The 18,081-nt window shown below is 42.9% G+C and overlaps 1 protein-coding gene across 1 annotated transcript in view; it reads right to left on the bottom strand.

The window, feature by feature from the left end:
* Positions 1–12,891: 12,891 nt before the first annotated feature.
* Positions 12,892–18,081, bottom strand: part of LOC147461686 (uncharacterized) — a 48,483-nt gene continuing 43,293 nt past the window's right edge. Inside the window, exons 2-3 of the mRNA XM_086509163.1 lie at positions 13,770–13,957; positions 12,892–13,695 (exon numbers count right to left, since the gene is read on the bottom strand). Of these exons, the coding sequence (XP_086365289.1) occupies positions 13,054–13,695; positions 13,770–13,957 (830 nt within the window). The 3' untranslated portion in view covers positions 12,892–13,053. The remainder of the gene's footprint in view (positions 13,696–13,769; positions 13,958–18,081) is intronic.

Raw genomic sequence — 18,081 nt, 5'->3', positions numbered from 1 at the left:
AGTGTGGAGGTGACAGTTTGATGAATGTTTGTCCACACATAGAGATCATTAGAATAAATGCATATTGCACAGAGTGTGATGTCACTCACTTCATTGAGGATTGTTCAAAGAATCCCAACAAAGTGCAAAAGACGACATTGAACATGCTAGAGTTGATTCCTACTAGCAGTGGGTCTGAAAATGAAACTCTGATACCAACACGAGTTGCTACTAGAGCTCAAGCGAAGAAAACCACTAGAGAACCAGAGAATGGAATGTCAGAGACTGAATTGGCTAGTCAAGGACGACGAAGCCATAGAAACACATGGAAAGCTAGGAAAGCACGCATGAAACTGAAAAAAGAACAGCAAGACGCGATTCTAGCTGAGGAATTAAAACAAACAAAAGACAGATTAGAGAAACTTGAGAGTCAAAACGGAATACGGGAAATAGACTCTGAAAAGTCAAAACTAAAGAGCATCAAAGAGACAACGAGTGTGAGCTCAGAGGGATCAGTGTTAGTCGACAAAGTACACGAACCATTGGATGCACTGATGAGAGCTTACGAACCGAGATTAAAGAGCAACCAAACACAAGGACAACGGTGGTTGACATCCAAACGCGGAATTGAAAAAGCAGAGACTCGAAATGTGTCAGAGAATGATCGAGACTGCACAAGCCTTGTTAGAACCACCTAGAGAACCAATGAATTATGGAGCAGAAAACCCAATTCATCAAGAGACTATCCTCTCATGGGTAGTTGAAAAGCCTAACAGTGCACAAAAGCCTAAAAAAATGTACGGGGATGAACGTATAGTGATGAATACAACAGATCAAGAAATAGAGAGTTTTCATCCTGTGATACAGAGGTATTACGGAAGAGATGAGGATTACAATGAGTTTTGGAAACAAGTGAGAGAGGTAAACTTTGCAAACGAACTGAGTTGTCAAGCTAATCAGACTAATGGGGAAAAGGACATCAGGAATCCTCCCATAGAGGAATTTGAGGCAGGATCTCAAGTGGACTTAGATCTACATTCTTACTGGGAAGATGGAGGCTCTGTTAGAACAGTAGAGAGTAAACCTCATTCGCTGAATACCTTACCTTCATACTTAGGAGAATACGAAGCAAAATCTAAAATTAGAGCTCTTCCCTCACGAGGAATCTCTTCAGAAAAAGTTATGGACTCACAAGGATTGATAGAGATTTTGTCAACACCAGTGACATGCACTATCACCCTAGCTGAGCTTTTGAGACTACGACCATGTTGGGGTATAGGCGTCTGTGCCTTGCCCGGCCGCCGAGAGTCTGGGCGCCCACTGACTTGTATACCTTATACATAGCATAAGTGTATAGGGGGCTGCTCACTCTTTGAGTCTCCCCACCCATATCTGTGTGTGTGTCTCCTTCTCTCTCTCTCACTCTCCGTCTGTGGTGCTCCCCGATCCCCTTCAATTGGTATCAGAGCGTAGGTGCGGAGGGAGCGCGTGTGTGCACAGTCACGACGACAGCGGAGAGCCAGTTTCATTCCCGAAATCGTGTCCGCGCGCGCGCACTTTCAAGAGTGCAAACAGGGTTTCGACTTCGGTATCGGCAAATTCAGCTTTCCAAGAGCGTTTCCAGCAGGTATCCTGCCATTTTACCCCCCTTTCGAAGCCATTCGAGCCATCAGAAACCTCATTCGAGCTACGGTTGAGGAGCTGCATTTTTCAGCCCTCTTTTGGCAATTTATGCCGTGTTTTTGGGTCGAAATGGAGGTTTTTGGCATAGCTTTCACACCCGGACTCGGATACATGTGATCCAGGAGTCTACCTTGGGGTTTTGGCACGCTCCGGACGCACTCGTCATATCAGAATTTTAAAATTCTGAACGCTGAATTTTCTGCAGCAGCAGTTGTTTATTGTGTGTCGAGGATTCCACACATGGTTTGCTCTCAGATGTGAGAGTGATATTTGCTGCAAGTTTCCTCACAGGTGGGAGGATACGATGTATGCCTTATGTGGTTTGATGCTCAGGGAGACTAATGTGATTGCATTTTGAGTTCGACAATGTATGCCTCGAGCATGTTTTTTGGCAGTCACAAGTAGAGCAGATATTTGTGTACTAGATTTGCAGGTGTTTGCAATGATGTATGCAAAGTGTGTAGATTGGTGCATGCATTTGGAGTAAGGTTTGATGCGCTTTGGTTGCTCATGGTTTTGAGCGTGCAGTCAGTTTTGTTACTGGTTTTGTGGCCGTTTTACTGACGAAACTCTGGCGAAATTTTCCCAGGAGTTTTATGCGTATCATTTATGCGATCTAGGTAGAGATTGCGGGTTGCACTCAGCATTTACGTGCGGTGTTCTCTGCAGGTGGGAGATTTGTGCGTGTGTATGCATCGATACCGCACAGTGTGGGCTTGGTGATTAGCTCACAGATTGCAGTGTGATACTAGAGCATGTGAGGCTTGTATTGACATTGCGGGAGCTCTATTTTGGAGTGTGTCTCACAGGTTTTACATTGTGTTTCTGGCCATATTTGTAGACAGTTTCCAGGTGTTGTTGGTGAGGTGGTTTTGCTTTCTAGTTTGCTACATTGTGCTCATGGCAGAGACAGGTGATCGATCAGATTGTGACCTCTCATAGATGCGCATGTTTGATGGGTCAGACTTTGCGGCATGGAGAGAGTGTATGCTTGATGCATTGACACAGCGAGGGTTGCATCGACCATTGAGTGGTGATGCAGGTAGACCTTCAAACATGTCTAACGATCAGTGGCAAGAGCTAGAGGAGATGGCACTATCTACACTCTCTTTGCACCTTGCAGAATCTGTATATGCCCTTGTTATGTATGAGACTACTTCGAGAGCACTTTGGCGCAGATTACATGATATGTATGATAGATCTGAGTCATCACGGACTCGTGTGAGACATGTACATTCACGAGCACGCCGACAGGTGACATGTTGGTATTGTGGTCATTCTGGACACATTAGACGGCGTTGTTTTCGTCGTATGCGACATCGTAGGAGACATGGCAGTCTCAGAGATGTATGTAGTGATGCCATGGACTCGGTTGCTTTGACAGTTGAGGCACATGCAGTGTCGGAGTATACTAGTGACGGGGATGTCACTTTTACCTCGAGCTATGCACGAGATGCTATACATGTGGATAGTGCACTCCCTTCGCAGTGGTTGCTAGACGCAGATGCTATGTTTCATGTCACGCCGCATCGTGCATGGTTTTGTAGCTATTCTAGCGGGATGCTTGGCAGTGTACGTTTGACCGATGGATCGGTGCATGTGATAGCAGGTGCAGGAGATGTGAGACTGTCATTACCGAGTGGTGCATCTTACTTGTTACGACATGTGCGCTATGTACCAGATTTGACAGTGAGTTTGATCTCGATTGGTCAGCTTAGAGATTGTGGATGTCAGATTTCGCTACGAGAGCGAGATTTTGTGATGCATTTGGGTTCACTAGTGATTGCGAGAGGTGCCAGCAGTGGTACAGGTTACCCATTGCATGTGGATCACGCGAGAGACGGTGTTGTCTCTGTGATCACGCAGCCAGGTAGAGAGCGAGAGAGCAGGCGAGTCTCTTTTGCTTGTGGGTTGCAGGATGCTTTGCATGGAGTGCAGAGTAGTGAGCTCGTTGTGCACACAGTTGGGGCACGACTTGAGCAGTCACACAGAGAGGTGACAGAGTCAGACATGCATGCTTTGCTAGTGGCTGAGCAAAGCAGAGAGTCAGTTGTGCGAGATACTTCTATGCATGATAGACAGGTAGAGCGGTCTTGCTCTAGTGAGTCACGACAGGAGGACGTTGTGTAAGAGTCTATGCATATGGAGTTAGAACATGAGAGCTCTAGTGAGTCACAGCAGATTGAGTGGTCATGTTTGCAGTGGATGATTGTAGAGGAGGCTGAGACGTCAGCGATTATGCAATCATTCCTTTCTATGCTCGAAAGTGAGCATGGGGATATAGTTGTGCAGGATATGTCTTCCAGCAGACACCTAGAGCAGCTGGTTTGCTCTGAGGTTGCACGACAGGTTGATGCGTCTTTTGTGGACAGTCAGGAGATGCATGTGGCTGACACGCCTTGTCAGTCAGAGATGCCTATTGCCAGGGATATATATGTTGATGCATGCTCTGTAGAGCTAACAGGGCCCGCTAGCATTGCATCGGCATTCGGTGGTCTCATGTATGAGATGTTGATCTTGAGACCAGATATCGCAGCTGCAATGGGAGCATTTGCAGTTGGGGTTGTCAGTCGTTTGTTGACTGATGATGGCATAGTGCACGAGGGAGATATGCAGGTATTGCGTACATACTTGCAGTACGTGTGCGGTACGTCTGGTGGTGTATGGACTTACACGGGAGCAGGACAGCCGGATGCACACGATCACAGCCAGCCAGTGGGCATCGGTTGAGAGCGATTTTCTCTCGCCTTTTGTAGTCTTTAGACTAGGTTCCCTTGCTTAAAGGCACAGTCGCCTTTAAGTGGGAGGTTGTTGGGGTATAGGCGTATGTGCCTTGCCCGGCCGCCCAGAGTCTGGGCGCCCACTGACTTGTATACCTTATACATAGGATAAGTGTATAGGGGGCTGCTCACTCTTTGAGTCTCCCCACCCATATCTGTGTGTGTGTCTCCTTCTCTCTCTCTCACTCTCCGTCTGTGGTGCTCCCCGATCCCCTTCAAACCAAACATGTGGACAACTATAGGAAAATGCTTGGAGAAATTTGGGATAAAAGACCCAACTACAAAACTGTAAGAGGGCATACGAGAACTAAGTAAGCCACAAAAAACGCTAAGCATGTACCTTTGAACAAGGTCGGAGAGTATTGCGAAGGCGAAGAGGGGAATACAACCTTACCAGTTGAATTCCAGGGAGTTAACACGATGGCAATACTTGACAGCGGGGCTGGGGTAGCCATTGCTACGAAAGAAATCTGGAAAAAATGGGAAAAATCGGCGATAAGAAAAACGAGGTTGAAACTCCAACTAGTGGACGGACATATGGAGAGACCTTTGGGACTATTAGAGAAAGTCGTAGTGACTTCTTGCGAAATTGAGTACGAGCATACTTTTGCTATTGTTGACTTTGGCAAAGAGAATAACTATGATATCATACTTGGAAGACCATTCATGAGACAGTTGAAAATGGTCCAGGATTGGGGTTACGACTACATATACTTGAGACATATGGAAACACTACTCGTGTGAACCTAAAAGACCATAGCTACAAGGATGTGAACAGAATACCAGTTGAAGAGTTTGATTCAGCTACTTTGGCAGGATCAGAGTTTCCAGCTTGGTTAGGCAAACCCAAAGAGTTATGGATGTGTGGAGCTTCGAATTGTGGAAGTCTGAAGCGCGAAGAATGTGTTTTAGAAAGGGCAATTGAAGAAGAAACTTATATAGGTGAACCCTTTCCAGAGGATGCACTTGAAACATTAGAATGGACACACATTCTAGCAACCCTAGATGTTTGTGCGATCGAAGATGGTGCCACAATGAAGTTTTGTGACAAAGATGGATATGATGTGGTTTCGTACTTCATGATGAGAGTTGTACTCGAAAAAGAGACTGAACAGAATGATACACCAAACGAGGAAGATGAAGAGGAGATGCATTAGGAAAAATATGAACCCTCTAGGGGCCCTTTGGGATTACGGTTAATTAGAGGCCAACCAATAGGAAGAGGGTGGTGGACACACTCTATACCCTCAAAAAAGTAGGGGGACAAGGTAGCCTTACACCTCTTAATGGCCTCTTACCTAGTGAGAAGGTAAGGGAGGTGGCTAGGGGAAAGGGAGGGAGGGGGGGGGGGGGACCACTTTGACCTTTTTCCCCCCACTTTTTGGCCCGGATTTAAAAATACACTAAAAATTTCAAATTTTCAAAAAATTTCAAATTTCAAGTTTTCCCTCCTTAAAAGGTCCCCTAACCTATTTCATGGTCAAAAAAGTATTTTTGACCTCCAAAAGTCAAAAACGTGCACTAAAAAATTCCAAAAAATTAAATTTTTTCAAAAAAAATTCAAAACATCATTTTCCACCCTCCAAAGTCCTTCCAAACCTATTTTATAGCTAAAAAGTGATTTTCTCTCTCTACAAACCCTTTTCCAAGCTCTCCATGGCTGCAACAACCACATGCACCCCTATAGTCCAGCATTACCTCTCTACTAGCTTTCTCCCATCTCCATTGTAGCACCAAGCAAGATTCTCCCCCATCTCTCCCCTTGCCCACCACATAGTTCCACACCAAGCTAGCTCCTCTCCCTTCTCTCACCTCCATTACAGCATGAAAAAAAGATTCTCCTCCTTCACTTTCATTCACTCGTACTACATGGAAACCTCTACTCCCGAAGGTGGAAAAAGCATCAACTCACATGACTTGCATACCACAAGAACAGGAGGTGCGAATAGTGCATGGGCATTGCAAGGATTCATCTCCAACATAAAGATAGAATGGTGAGAAAACTACCCTTGTAGCTTACATTCAGAGCTTAAGATCATCTCCATCTTTAAGTTTATCATGCTGGAGGGAATTAACCTCTTTATGGCTTTCAATGTTTAGGCTTCACACCTCATAACATTGAGTGGTGCTATTTTGTTGATGGCTTTGGTGCGCCATCTGTAGTTTTGTAGCATGTGATTGAGTCTCACAATGTAAGTAAGTTGTGTTATCTATGGAGAGTCATCAAAGATTTTTCTTATCATTTATTCTTTGTATAGTTGTCATTAGATTATTAGAATGATATCATTTTGTACTTTATAACTTTGTGCTCACATAATCTGTTGTTTACTTACAGAGTCAACTTGTTTTGAGAGGACATGAGCAAGCAACCATGTGCAAAGATGGAAATCACCCTATTTTTGTTCCGTGAGGAACCTTTCACTACCGTGTTAAAAGATTTTAATAAGAATAGTAGGATTTTTGTAGAATCTTGAACCAATAGGTACTCTCTAGGAGCTCTTAGAAAAGCCATCCCTATAGTACTACTATCTTCCCTAGCGTCATGGACACACAAATACTCGTGTATATGAATCTCTAGATGAGAAAGACAAATACTTGCAAGAGAAGCCTAACAGCAACAACATTGTCTCCATTTGTAATTATTTTTATGAGGCTGGATTCCTCTATAAATGCAATATAAATATTTCTTTTTGTTAAATGGTGTCGCACTGAGTGAGAGTATCATACAGATTTGAGAAATATTGTTGATTTTTATGGATATTCTGATTTGCCTGTAAGATGTTTGAAGTTTCAAGTCTGAATCATTCCACCATGAAGAAATTCATGCAATATTTTGATTTCAGTTTAATCACTATTGGTTATTCTTATTAAGTGGATCATAACCTTTGTCAAGATGTCCTCATTTGGGGATGTTGAATATATATCAATAGCAACATTTCAAAAGTTGATAAAGCTAAATTTTGCTTTCCAAAATGTTATTGTTTCCATACTATGCCTATGCCAAGCTTGACTTAGAGAAATGACAACTTGAGATGGAGGTGTAGATATATAGGGGAGACTTATTATTGATTCTTGTTTCATCATATATATATTATAAAGCCTTTGAGTTTCCACCTTTTTGAGTAGTGTTGACAAGTTTTTGGTATCAAACCTTCTTAAATATCCCTATTCATTCGCTATTGGTAGCTATTTATTTGGTATTGCTAAAGATCATACCAATAGCTATCACCTTGTGAACTTAATTGTTGAATTGCGGATTTGATTTTTACTATGTAGCTCATTTGGATAGAGAAAGTGTAAACATAAATTATAGATACATGCATTGTTAACATAGAAGATATGTATTACTCGAACTTATATAACTGCTAATCAAGAAACCTTTGGTTGGATACTATAACAATAGGGGTCACATGTGGTTTCAAATACCAAAGAAATGGCTTAACCAAAACATTCCCAAGAACACGAGGTGAACACAAGGAAGTAAAAATTGGCTCCTTGGTTGGTTGATTTCTAGTGCTAAATGTTCTGAGTGCACAAAATTTGTGAGGCCTTTGACTTTGGGAGTTCACTAAAGTATATGTAACATAGCACATGTGTTCAACAGAAGGGAGTTTATATTCTTCTAAAGTTACAAAAACATATAGGTAAGGCCTATAAGGGCTACTTTCAATCCATTGTGGTGAACGCACATGATATAGGAAAATTTTACATAGTGAATACTCCGGACATCAAACACTACACCTCTATCTCATGGCCATAGATTAAAACAAAGCCCCTATTTGTCATTTTGAAGCCCCAGGGACCCTCAACAAGAGGGACCACAACAGCGCGCAGAATGGCCATCCAGGGACAAATAGGGGCCAAGATATTTCCAAGAACAAGGGATGGACACAAGGAAGTAAAAAATGGTTGATAAGCATGATACAAGGTTTAGGTATCTGCCATTTGGGGGGGGGGGCTTGCTATGAACACATTAAACTGCCCAGTTCTATCTCATGGCCATGCATTAAAAAAAGCATGTACTTGTCATTTTAGTGCCCCAGGGACCCTCAACAAGAGGGGCCACAAGGGCGCGCAAACTCGCCATCCAAAAAATTTTGGATGGCCAGTTTGCGCGCCCTTGTGGCCCCTCTTGTATTTTTTGGATGGCCAGTTTGCGCGCCCTTGTGACCCCTCTTGTTGAGGGTCCCTGGGGCCCTAAAATGACAAGTACAAGCTTTTTGTTAATGCATGGCATGATACAATGTTTAGCTATTTTCCATTGGGGGGGGGGAGTTTGCTATGAACACATTAAACTGCCCAGTTCTATCTCATGGCCATGCATTAGAAAAAGCATATACTTGTCATTTTAGGGTCAAATTTTGGATGGCCAGTTTGTGCGCCCTTGTGGCCCCTCTTGTTGAGGGTCCCTGGGGCCCTAAAATGACAAGTACAAGCTTTTTGTTAATGCATGGCATGATACAATGTTTACCTATTTTCCATTGGGGGGGGGAGTTTGCTATGAACACATTAAACTGCCCAGTTCTATCTCATGGCCATGCATTAAAAAAAGCATATACTTGTCATTTTAGGGTCAAATTTTGGATGGCCAGTTTGTGCGCCCTTGTGGCCCCTCTTGTTGAGGGTCCCTGGGGCCCTAAAATGACAAGTACAAGCTTTTTTTAATACATAGACATTGGGGGGGGGAGTTTGCTATGAATACATTAAATTGCCCAATTCTATCTCATGGCTATGTATTAAAAAAAGCATGTACTTGTCATTTTAGGGCCACAGGGACCCTCAACATGAGGGGCCACAAGGGCGCGCAAATTGGCCATCTAAAATTTTTGGATGGCCAATTTGCGCGCTCTTGTAGCCCCTCATGTTGAGGGTCCCTGGGGCCCTAAAATGATAAGTATAAGATTTTTTTTTATGCATGGCCATAATTCAAGTGGTCAGTTTTTTTTTTTTTTTTTGAAGTGTTGAACTTTTAGGTTGTTTTCAAGAGCTTCTAGTGTTCAATTGGCTCCGAATCTGTCTAGGCTTGTCTCACATAAATTTGTTCATCTTGTCGCGCTCTTCGACCATCGTGTGATGCAAAAAAATCATATCCTACTTGGATTCTCCAAAAATCAACGTGCAAGTTGGCAATTTCTTAAAAAATGATATAAAACAGACATTTCTTACTTTTTCCTTAATCTACGGGCTCGAACGAGCATTAAAACCATGGAATCTGAAAATACTCAGAGAACCAATGTTTTTTATTGTGTTACAGACTGCATTTCCTACATACAAAACTTTCTCAAAATCTCACCCTAACACCTTCAAAAGTGGCTTCCAAGGAGTGCCCTCGATCAAAAATTGAAACTGAAGGAAAACAATCAGAATGAACTCCTAAACTGTGTACAAACTTTAAAATAACCAAAATTTCTTTTTTAAAAAAGTTATTGCTAAAAATTTGAAAATAGATCACCCTTGGACTTCCCACAATGATAGAAATCAAAGGGTTCAAGGAGAGGTCTGGTGTCACAAGTGCAAGGTAGAAATCTAATCGAGGTTTATTCCGTCAAGATCTCTTATACTTTATTATGTTTTCTCATATACAATCTTACCAAACAAAAACAAACTTACACTTTAAATGACTACAAATTTTATTTAACTTATCAAACAATCTAAAATATGGTAGACCTAGAGTACTCTTACACATCAACAAACAAAAAAGTCCAAATTTCTTCTCATTAACTTTGATAAACATACATATGTGAACAACTTCCAAGGAGTAGTGCGGTCATAGTTCTTACATCCATTCCATGACATGGTATGCTCCTGGGGTGACCTATCACATAAAAATATCTTTGGTAGGAGTGTCCTCATGTTAGGAAAGGGTGTGTTGCTGCTAATGAAAAGTTTTTGCATTGTCCTACTAGGGATCTCTCCATGGTAGCATAATGATTTTTGGTGTAGTGGGAGCCACATTACCGCTGAGGAGAGCTTTGTGCCACCGTAAAAGCTTCATGTTATGCCAGTTCCTTGAGCCATTCTTGCAAACAACGCCACTCAACTAGCATAGTAAGAGGTCACCTTGTAACAAAAACATGTATGAATTCAACATTTGCAAGCTATATAATGAAGACACTTGTTAAGTATATGTTGTACAAATTTGCAAGTATTTCTATCTAACTAGGAATAAACAATCCTAAAATATACATTAGGATGAGATAACCACCCCTAATAAGCATGGATTTGAAGCACCTACCTGCAAGATGTAACAAAGAAGACTGTTTTAGAGAAAAAGTGGTGACACTTGGCCTCTCTAACCTGCAACCTTTCACTATTTGTGCATAAAAGCAACCTTTGTGCCAAGCACTACAAAACAAGTAGAGGCAACACCTTAGATTTCAAAGTTTATGATAAGAAAAACACAATCAAAAGTAAGAAGTATATTGTTACCTTGCATAAAGGGGTGTTTTATTCAAATATGTGATGGTATTGGCAAAATATTGAAGAACCATCAACATTCATCTCACCGATGGTACGACGTTCTTGGGATGACCTTTGCTCACCCTCACATGTGACCCTCGGTGCAAACGTTGCGAACAAGCAAATATGTATACATACGTTTTGTGATGTCCTTGAACACCATGGTAGTTGTTGCATAAGGAAGCAAAGGATGAAAAGAGAAAGGGGGGGGGGAGAGAGAGGAACATGGGAGGAGACAAGGGGGTAGTGGGAGAGAGAGAGAGAGAGAGTGGAGAAGGAGGAGAGAAGGGGGCAGGGAGGGAGAGGGAGGAACATGGGAGAGAAGGGGACAGTGGGGGAGAGGGAGAGAGAGGGGAGGAAGAGGAGAGAAGGGGGCAGGGAGGGAGAGGAGAGGGAGAAAGGAGAGAGGAGGAAGAGAGAAGAAAGGTTTTTTTTTTTTTGGGAGTTTTTTTTTAAAAAATTGGACTTTTAGTGCTTGTAAGTTTAAAAAAATGTCCAAAAATACTTTTTTGATATGGATATATGTTGGAGAGGAGTTTTAAGTCAAAAATAAGTAAAAATAACTTCTTTTTTTTTAAGTCCAATTTTGGCTCTTAGTGATCCACGTTTTTGATGATGTGGCCACCTCTTTACTCCCTTCACTTTCAAAAAGCTAGAGAGAGAAGGTGACCTCTTAGGTCCACATCCTACATGTGTCTAAAAAAAAGGCTAGAAAAGCCTACTCAAAACTATCTTCTTGAATGCCCTTGTCTCCTTAACCCTACACACCATTAGCCTTAATCCCTAAAAATTAAGATTCCTTACAAGGCCCATGCAAGGTTCATATTTCTCCTCATGCTCCTACTCTCTCTCTCTCTCTCTCTCTCTCTCTCTCTCTCTCTCCTACATCTCATGGGTTCTTGTACTTTCGGTCACAACTCAAGATGCAAGCTGTCTAAACAAATTTCGCATTCACTTAGGTCCTCGCACAAGAAGTGTTGGACAAATTCTCACAATAATTCCCATGTGACTTACCTCAACATCATGAACTTCTGTGAGGGAGGCACCGCATACCTAGCTAGGTACGATTGGGGACAGGGGACCGCCCGCCCGATCGTACCTAGCTAGGTATGCGGTGCCTCCCTCACAGAAGCTCATGATGTTATTCATTGTATGAAAAACACTGGAAAAGATTACGTTTTCCTACATGAGAAAATTTCTAAATCTTCTTGTGTCTCAATGGTATGTTTTTTGAAGTCAGTGCCCGGGCATCGAAGGAATGATCCAAGATCAATATGATTTGTCACCTCCTAAATGTACGAAGAGCTGCAAGTTGCTTGCGCACACACACACACACACACACAGAGATTCTTTCTAATTTAGTTAAAGATTTGCTCTTTGAAAAAAGAACACATGATAGTAAGGCATCCTATCCTTGAGGCAGGGTGATTAATAGCCTTTGAACGCGCGTGATATACATGAATTTCCTATACACAAGCACTCCGAGCTCTTTTCATCATGGCACTTTCAAAGTGGAGTCAACATACTGCATTAAGAAATCTAGCATTAAGACAATATCTGGGTAAGCAAGCTATTTAACCAGTTCAAAACACCCAAAATGAGAAATTCTGGCTCACGTGCAAGGATAGCTCCTCAAATGATGGATTTATTGGCCTTATTATTTCATGTTCATTTGTGCCTCACATTTAAGTCCATGTTGACTCATCTTCAAGCTGGAAAAATACAATTACATGTCAAAACAAGGGTAATTTTTTCATGGGAACCGGTGAGAAAAATCAGCATGCTAGCCCTACACAATTCCTTTATTCGCTTTTTCAAAGTGAATATTTTAGCTTTTTGCTCATTTTCACACTATTTTGCTTTCTCTTGGCAAATATTTCCTTTTCTTCTTGCTCCTAATCGGTAATATCAGATTTCCAAGCGGCACGATTGTGAGCTTAGACACACTTTTCCCAGCTACGGCCCATTATTAAGTGAAGGACACAATTGGTAAAGACAAAGGCAACCTTGAATTAATGCAAGGGAAAAACTTGGAAGTACTATACGTACATGTACAAACTGGTATTCACAGTATCATGTTGTAAATGTGTGTCATCAAATAGTTTCATATGGAAACACTTGAAAGAAAGCCATGATAAACAAGTCTTGCAGTCTACGCAAAATCTGAATCATCTTCCTCAACTGTCAACCAATCATTTGATTCACGCCGGTCCTGCATTTTGCCTGCCGGCCCATACTTCTCACCATCAAGCTTATCTTTGCTTGGCTTGAACTCTTGTTCTTCATGGTCTTTGTCGAGCTCAACCCAACCTCGCGTTCCTTTCAAGTTGGAGGTCCCGACGCCCTTTGATATCAGGGCGTCATCATCTTCTTCCAAGTCACTGAACGAAACATCATCTTCATTTGTCAGCCCCACAGTGGCCGAAGAACCTAAATGGGGCGAGGACTCCTCGTGAAGCCACCTGTCCGCATCTGCTTCCTCTTCCTCATAATTCAATGCAGCCAGCTTTACGGTGCTTGCCAAAACATTCTTATTCTGAACCTCTTCTGACGTATCACCCATGATATCACCAGCTGTCTGAGGTCGACCCTGACTAGCACCAAGGTTTTCTGGCTGGTCAAAATCATTGGCCGGAACCTCCGTGGCTGATTGCAGGGACACAATTTTGAAAGATTGTGCAGATCCTGAGGAATCCCTCTTGTCGAGCTTACGATGCTCACCATCGTCGGGTGTATTTCCCTGAAACTCTTTCTTCTGCAGATTATTAAGTAGAAGCGCCCGTGCCTCCATAATCTGCCATAAACTGTCCACATGTTACACCACAAGAAAATAGTTTGACAAAGGAAAATGATGGAGAGGAGAGGCACCTGAGGAGTTGACAAAAGCACGGCATCTTTCTTGCTCAGACGAGAATGAAGTAAAACAAAATATATTTTCCAAAAACGGCCTTCGCTCATGTAATCTGGGCACAGCTCAATTCTTAAAGCAGCAAGCCTTGGAGAAGCATGCTCTACCCCAAGAACATGCTCTTTTTGAGCATCAGACATCTCAAAATCTGCAACAGATAGAACATTAGAGCTTGACGATAATAAAGGCAACTCAAGTTTGGAATCATCAAATAAAAAGAACTGCTGCATAAGAGTGTGCCATCTGCAAAGATAATACGCATTATGTGTATATTAAGATAAGGACAGTGCTTGACCCTTCTGTTCCACTTCATTGCCTTCCCATAAATTCCAGCTTTAGTTCAAAGTTTCCCGCTTTATGATTGGCTTTTCACATACCTAGAATGATTACTCAGAATTCTTAACATATGTCCATAACCCAATGCATCTTAAAGCAACAAAACCTTGGTCTTTCCTTAACCCTTCTTCATGTCTTCTGCATAGTGTCACAAGTCATTATGTCAAAGGAATCATAAATCATACAGAACTAGTATACCACAAATGATGAAGTGTAGTGCTATATGGACCCACCCTCGTTGAGGAGCTAACATATCACACAATTAAGCAATCTACCTACATCAAGCGTTCTACAATAATATGAGGTCACACACACCGGATGATAAATGTGAGACAAGAATCAGTTATCAAACTAACATGAATCCAAGATCTTGCATGGTTGCTGAGTTACTTGCTTTTTTCTTATTTAAAGTGTTGTGTTCTTTGACCCCTATGGGTTGGATGTGTGTGTGTGTGTGTGTGTGTGTGTGTGTGTGTGTGTGTGTGAGAGAGAGAGAGAGAGAGAGAGAGAGAGAGAGGAGTACAGGCACATGAACCAAAAGGTGGGGATTGATACCCACACTCCGTCCTCAACCTTGATCTTGATGGAACTTGGGAGAATCCTCTCCCTGACTGAAGCTTGCAAGCAAGGGCTCTCTACCCCCCACTTGGCAAGAAACTCGTTTAGTGTAACGGAAAGGCACCACGTGCCAACTGAAAGAACAGACTGGAACAGACTTTTAGCCCCTCAAAACAGCTGAACTGAGAGAGAGAGAGAGAGAGAGAGAGAGAGAGAGAATCCACGCGAGAGAAACAGAGTAGCAGAGTTCCACTCCTAGACATCACTGGCCCCAAACCCTAGCACCCTTTTCAGTATTTCCTTATATTTCTTCAACAAGTTACAACTGCGGGTTGCTCCTCTGCTTCTTGCACAATGGAATGCTACAGAGAGCCCCTGGCTGAAGTATTTAAAGGCCTTTGGCCCCCAAAAGCAACCCAACCAAAAGCATCTGGTCTAAAAGTTGCTGCCCATAGGGTTGTCCGTACAGCGCTGCCATGTCATCAGCTGATTCCGCAAAACGCGGACAGGTCCGTACAGTTTGTCACATCATGAACTCCATGCAAATTTGGGGGTTCTGCTTTGGCTTTTATGGTTTACACTCCTCGACCGGAATCTGCAAGTTGGTAGGCTTAGGATTTCTAATCCTAACCCCTTCAGTCTTTAGGTTAGGTTTTTAGGCCCCTCGGCCATCTTCTACAAGTTGATGTCTAAAATTGAAGGCAAAGTTACTCTTTTATAGCTTTTTAGCCATTTGCCCTACCTACTTTTTATAAATGTCATGTCAAAGTCACTTATTAATAAATGACTTGAGTGACTATTGATATGCCTTATGCTTAAGTGAATGTATTGTGCAAGTAAGAGTATGCCACTATAACCTGACTGATCATACACGTCCTTCTAGAGGCTAACAAAGTGCCAAGCTAGATCCTTAGCTATACTTAATAAGACTAATGCTGACCTATAGCAGGAGCTTGTCCATGTAGCTCAAGTACAATGCACACAAGAGACCCCCCTCGTTAAAGGTGAGATACTACTACTAAACTTCTTTTTGTGGATTCTTTTTGTACTTTTGATGATAGCTTTTGATGCTTGTGGATGCATAAACCAATGAAAACTCCTCCAAACCTGCGGATACTACGGATGTTGTACTGTTGCGATGTAAACACCGACCAACCAAGTTGTCGCAAAATATCAGCCTTAATGCTGACGCTGCCTTGCGAGCAAGTGCTACCACCTGAATAGTCCTTCGAGAAAACATTGCGGGTGAAGATGAAAGGTAGGATCCTCGCACGTATTTCCAATGGTTCCATGTGGGCAGAAGTGGATGCACGCAACATGTGAATCCGAATATCCACATACAAGGCAAGTAGATCTTGGTACTCAAGATCTCCATCTTCGTGTATCTAATCTGATGCCAATCTCCGTTCATGATGAGGAGGTTATGCCTTAAAGGTATCCAAGGCATAGCGATGAAGATGGGAGCACGCCCGATGCGCGATGGACTAAGCGTGGGAGAGGCTAATATCTGTAGGTAGTAAGTATTAGTCCAGTGCAGAGACACAAAACTTCTTTGATATAGCGATTAAAAAAAATCTGAGAGAGGTTTTTTGGGTTCTTAGTTCTTCTTGGGTTCTTGATTCTTCCCTTGAGTTCACCAAGCCAAACCACATTCAAAGCTCTAATACCAATGCCAGGTGCAGCGGAAGGGTTTGAGGATGTGAACTTAGATCTAATACTTCACATGCACAAGATTACTTTACTTCACTTGAAGAGAGAAACTGAAGGAACACACACACACACACAGAGGAGATGACACTGCATGTCGGGTCCCAACCATCCTCAAGGGCCCCCTTGCTCTGTTGCCAGAGCAAGTACTTGCTTTGATTACTTGCACAAATGCTGATACTATCATAAAGTGATAAGTGGCATGACCTAAAGGACGGCGGACTTCGGACAGAGAGGGGTCAAATCCCTAGTGAAAGATGCAAAAGAAGATTTACCAGCTTTCAAGTCTTGCCGAGTGGCCCAATTTTTAAAAAGTTCAATTTCTACCAACTTATGGGACCCTGTCCGACGGGGCCCAGGGAACACGAAGGGGATAAAAGATTTGTGTGGAGGGCTGTACGGACACCCGTGAATCGAGTTGGTGATGTGGCAACTATACGAATTTTTGTGTTTTACGCTGCTGATGTGGCAGGCCGTACGGATTTCTGCAAATTGCGTTGCCAGCCCCTAGCCCTAGCCTTTGGGCCCAGATGCTTTTAGACTTGAAGCTTTTCATGTAGACTGCTTTTAAAAGGCCTAGGGCCTATAAATTAACTACCAAGGCCTCAGTCTCAGGCAGATTAGCTTGGGAGCACTATCGAGACGAGGACCCTCGGACATTGTACTTTGGAAGGACTAATAATAAAGAAATCCCGAAAGGGGTGCTAGTCTTTGGGGTCTCCAGGCGCGGAACTTCGCCATGACATGTCATCTCTCTCTCTCTCTCTCTCTCTCTCTCTCTCTCTCTCTCTCTCTCTCTCTCTCTCTCTCTCTCTCTCTCTCTCTCAGTTTTGTTCAATTCTTTCAATTTTCTCATGTGTTGTTGTAGATTTCCGACTTGGAGTGTCCAAGTCTATTATTGTGGTATCAGAGCTCAACCGATTCTTCTTCTACAAAGGATCCGATCCCTTTACTCGCAGCAAACATGGATTCAATCGACGAATCCCGTCGGGAGGAAATTGTGGCACCGGGCTCGGGAGAGAGTAACGAAGATTCTAACGGACATCGACCATCTCCGAAAGATTCTGAAGAGTACGGGGGTGTCTCCCCACCTACTGAGTGGGAACAAATAAACATGCAACGTCAACAGCAAGTTGATGCTTGTGCCAAGCAGATGCTTCAATATTCCAAGGATCCTCACTATGCGAAATTTTTGGTCAAGCATCCACTTGACGAGATACATTCTCGATGGCGTACCGCCATCCGCTCACCTCTGAAGTCAGTTCTGAAGAAGACGGCTACACCACCAGTGCCAACTCCGAGGCTAGAGTTCTTGTCAAGTGCAACGGAAGTGTTTAATGACTTAGCTCAGATCTAGTACTCCGCACAAACACACTTTGCTTCACTTGAAAAGAGAAACAGAACTTAACACAACGAAGGGGGAGAGAGAGAGAGAGAGAGAGAGAGAGAGAGAGAGAGAGAGACGACACGGCTGCTGTATAGCTGCTTTTTTTTCCCGTACGCAATCTGCAACGTCAGCATGTTCGTACAGCTTCTACGTTTTCCGGCGCAATCTGCAAAGGTGTCCGTACGACGCATGCCACGTCATCAATGCAGGGCGGGTGTGTGTGTGGACTGGGTAGCCACGTCACCAGTTTGTGACACAGCTCCAGAATGAACACAATAACGATA

This window comes from Adiantum capillus-veneris, chromosome 3 (genome assembly GCF_014529385.1).
Source record: "Adiantum capillus-veneris isolate H3 chromosome 3, ASM1452938v2, whole genome shotgun sequence".
Classification (NCBI taxonomy): domain Eukaryota; kingdom Viridiplantae; phylum Streptophyta; class Polypodiopsida; order Polypodiales; family Pteridaceae; genus Adiantum; species Adiantum capillus-veneris.
This window is presented reverse-complemented; position numbering and strand designations above follow the sequence as displayed.